At 39.5% G+C, this 4318-nt stretch overlaps 1 protein-coding gene across 1 annotated transcript; it reads right to left on the reverse strand.

Annotated features, from left to right (window-relative positions):
- Positions 1 to 328: 328 nt before the first annotated feature.
- LOC104269158 (uncharacterized protein C1orf146-like) lies at positions 329 to 3701 on the reverse strand (the record flags this gene model as incomplete). The annotated part of the gene is made up of 3 exons (XM_009877513.1): positions 3633 to 3701; positions 1623 to 1716; positions 329 to 497 (listed from the first exon to the last, which is right to left on the reverse strand). Coding segments are annotated over exons 1-3 (332 nt in total), but the record flags the coding sequence as incomplete, so codon positions are not given.
- Positions 3702 to 4318: the final 617 nt, after the last annotated feature.

Consider the following 4318-nt stretch of genomic DNA (forward strand, 5'->3'; position numbering starts at 1 on the left):
CTTTCCCCTGTCTTCTAAACCAAGACACCAGTTCAAGAGAAAACTCTAAAAATAATTATATTACATAGCTCTGAAGTGACTAAAAGGGATGTTATTTGCTATGTTTTGAGGAATACCCTCTTTCGTTACCTATGACATGTCAGATTGACTCACTTAGTATTCTTTTCATTTTCCATTAATAAACATGGGCTTTCAATACTTTTCCAGTGCTTTAGCAAAATAAAATTTGTATTTCTGAAAATAATTGCTAAATAATATTCCCGAATCTCGGACTGCTACTTCACTTCTTCCTAGCAATGAGAAGTTTGGTTTGATGTTGAAATCATACCTTCTCTGAATCCTAAACATGATGTTCCATTCTCCTGGTCCATGAAGAGCAGCTGACAAAACCAAAAAACTGTTCCGATGAATGTTTATGAACTTCTGAATTCTTTTGGAAAAGTGTTCTTCCCCTGTCCTAAGCAAGTCTTGAGTGTCTGCCAGTATAAATGCAACACCTGTTGAAGAAACTGACGTAAATGTACACATCACAGCAGGAACGTGACCGCGCTCTCAGCACCAGCCAGGAAGCAGAATCCTTATTCAACCATTAGTTTACAAGGTGATGGAACTAAGCACACAAATGAATTCACACATCTTGACAGTGAAACACAATCATGAGATTTGGCCAGTAGTGACTAGTAATTTGAAGATAAAACTACAAGTAACTCAGATGTGATTTTCTACCATAATACCAAAAAAAAATCCCCAACTGTTCAATCCACTCAGAGTACAGACATGTGAAAGCACATGCTTCAGGAACAAGCAACTGCTCTAATGGAATGAATTTAGGACAAATGCAAAGACTGATTGAAGAGCTTGGCAAGGCCCATTTCTAAATCAAACGAACACACCTGCAACATCTTAAAGTCAGCTAAACTGACTACCATGAAAAATGAAGTTATAACCCCATCAACTAAATTATTCTGAAAGGGAAAATTAAGAAGGCTGAAGTTTAGGAGGTTTAACAATCGAGATACAAAAGACTAGTCCAATATGTGCCTTCTTAGTCTTTACAGTTCAGGAAAACTTCAGATAAAGAATCCTGTTACCTTCCTAAAGCATCTTCCGCTCTAAAAATGAAAGATAGATATTTCATGTTGGCAGTTTCAGTGATTTCCTAATCAAACCTGCTCAAAGAATCCTTCCCCTAACTCCTCTGTTACCACCAGTTCTGCAAACTCCATTTGGAAGATGAAAGCCAAGGCTCTTGGCTCACTCCTGGGTTTACAGCCATGAATACTAAAGTTCTTGATAGCCATCTTGCACCTTAGTGGCACTCAACACGCTTGCTCAGTTATAACAGGAATTTACTAAACAGTTCGGCTGATGATGACTTAATCCAATGTAGCTGTTCTACAATACATCCAAAAAAAGGAAAAAACAATGAAAATGTTTCATCCCCAAGGTTCTCTGCTCCATCCTCTGGTGTACACACAGTCATGGCACAGCTCCTTCCACTACTGCCAGACATTCCAACAAGGCACCTTCTCTCTTCAGGTCAGCACAGCCTGCAACAGGGACTCATCTTGTACTTCCTTAGAGTTCCCAAGTTTAAAAGCATAAACTTCAGAGTACTGTACCGGAAAGAGAAAAGATCACGGATCCAATTTCCACTGATTCTGAATATCGAACTCGGTGGTGTTGCCTCTGTAGAAGCGTAGAAATTTCATGATTCTAAATAAATTTTAAAAGGTTATTTTAAAAATACATTTTCAGCCAACAAGTTAGATAAAAATATTCTTAAAGCAGTGTCTGAACCACTGTAGGTAGAACTTTAGCATTGTTGTTTAAAAAGATATTTATTATCCGACTTGCAATAAAAATAGTAAAATGTTAATTAAACTTTTTCAGTTAATGAAATTTTGAAATATTTGCATTGGAAGTTATCAAACATTGAACAACAATTTTGTGTGCATACATCCAGTTTGCCTAAGGAAACTCTTGCATAATACATAAAGAAGCTCAAACGTTTTACAGTCTGTTTTTCTAAGATGTGCTAAAGGAGGATTTGCAGAAGCGAGAAGCATACAGTGGTGTGCTTCTCTGACTCTGGTTAATTAGACTGCGTTATTTTCACAGATGTCAGCATTTCATTTGAAAGATAGTTCAGAAAATCTGCATGGGACATGATTTTCTTCAAAGCTTTTTGAAAGAGTGCAATCCACTCAGGAATATTAGAACACTACACTCTGTAACATAATCATCTACAGAATGGAGTAGGTTTGGATATATTTTTTCATCCTACAAAAAAGCATTTTTGCAGTATGTTCTACAGAAGCTGCTCAAACACACACGCTTTAAAGATTAAATCACTCAATCCTTTTCAGCTAATAACATGTTCTTTACCCATTTAAGACATAGCCAACATCCTTATATAGGGAAGTGTTGGGATTTAGTGGAAGAGTGAAAAATAAAGTCAGGATAGCAACAGAACCCTGAAGGAGACAGTAACCAGAAATGCTCCGTTTTCAATTGGTCTGGAATGGGAACACTCAACGACAGCTGCTTACAAGGTACAGCTACAAAGCCACTGCTGACAGTGAATTATTTAATGCACAAATATAAATAACAGCTCTAAAAAAAAGCATAGCTATATAGGGAAAAGAGAAAGCTCATCATCAAAATTGATACAAAGCACTAACTTTATAGAAGAAAAACCATCTTAGATTTCTATTCAGCTATTTCATACTTTTGCTCGCTGGGAGTCCTTACTAACAGCAATAGTTTTGAGTAGAGCTGGGGCTCTTATTAACAGGAGTGAGTTATGCTGGTATAGCTGATGAGATCACTGTCCTCCAATACCTCTCACCATATTATGGATTAAGTTGCTCTTGAAGCAGTTCCTGAACTGGAACAGCTTACAGGCTGTCATTCCAAGACAAGGAGGCAAATAAGAAAAGGCTGTAAACCGAGGTGATTCAGGAATTACTTCAAGAGCATTCATCCATTCATAGAGCAGAGATAAGGTGCTAACCTTGTCAGCCAAGCTACCGTAAGACCTCCCTGCTTGTGAATCAAAGCCCTCTCGCCTCTCCAGCTGGCATGAAATTGGCCTCAGCTGCAGGAACTAATTACCAGCTCCTTGACATACCCTTTCATTTTTCTGGGGAACACGGTCTAGGCTTCTGTTATTAACAGATATAAATATATACCAATATCTGTAAGATTCACTGTTTTAAACTGAATTGTAAACTGACTAACAACCTACCCCAATGCTGATACTGTATAGCAGAAAATCAAGTGTTTAGGGAGAGATTCAGAAAACCAAAAACATTTCTGATTGAATTATTTATAGGCTAATTGAAAGCAGCATCAGAGCAGCGCAAAAACGATGAGTCAGGAGGACAATTCTCAAGCAGTGTAACTCAGAATAGCAGGTGGCAAGAATACTAAATAGATACAGAATTAGCTAGGAGAAAAACCACACGCAGAGAAAAAGAACCAGTACCGTAGCAGAAGCAACTGCAGACTGATATCACTGTTCTATCCTCAAAAAACTATATTCATTGACAATGCATAGAGTATTTTCACATATAAAATACAGTGTTTCTTAGCGAGTCAGATGCTGCTCTTGACAAGCGTCAGTGTACCTGCAGAGCTGTGCTCATAATAACTGTTGTTACCCATCTTGACTGGTGCTGCCCACCGCTTGCTGTCATTTTTTTCAAGGGCTGAATGGCTCTGCAATAAAATCTCCGGTGGCACCTTCTGAAAAGCTTGGAAAAGGAAAGATGACAAATATTATCTGCAAATTAAAGAGGTGAAATGTCTAATCTGCACAGATCCATAAAAGATCTGATTAAAAACAAGGGCACTACCCATTCTCCAAAATGTGTTCAGGTACCCACTACCACTGAACTACTTCAAGATGCCAGTTAGTACCTAAAGAACTTAAAAGAATCTGCATCTGGGAAGGATTTCTCTACAAAGCATTAACAGTGAGAGCAGTGTAATGAGTTAATAAGTTACTTTAGGAAAACATTCCTAAAAGCACTTAAAATGACTAAGGAACATTTGCCCTATTTCCAAAGAGTGCGTTTGTTACTGGGAACCTTTTATGCCAAGATACTTTTGGGAAGGCTGCCCTGGGCCTCCTGCGCCGCGCGGAGCGGCTGAGCCTCTGCTGCCCCCCTGAGCGCCGGCTCCTTGCACGCCCGGAAAATCCTCCCGACACCCCGCGGGCAGGCGGCTCTGTCGCTCTAAGGCTCCCGGGGTGCAGCGGCCGGAATGGAGCTCCTTGCCCAGAGCCTGAGGCAACGCTGATCCTGGCTCGGCC

The sequence above is a fragment of the Apaloderma vittatum genome, unplaced genomic scaffold (assembly GCF_000703405.1).
Source record: "Apaloderma vittatum isolate BGI_N311 unplaced genomic scaffold, ASM70340v1 C12249110, whole genome shotgun sequence".
NCBI classification, from domain to species: domain Eukaryota; kingdom Metazoa; phylum Chordata; class Aves; order Trogoniformes; family Trogonidae; genus Apaloderma; species Apaloderma vittatum.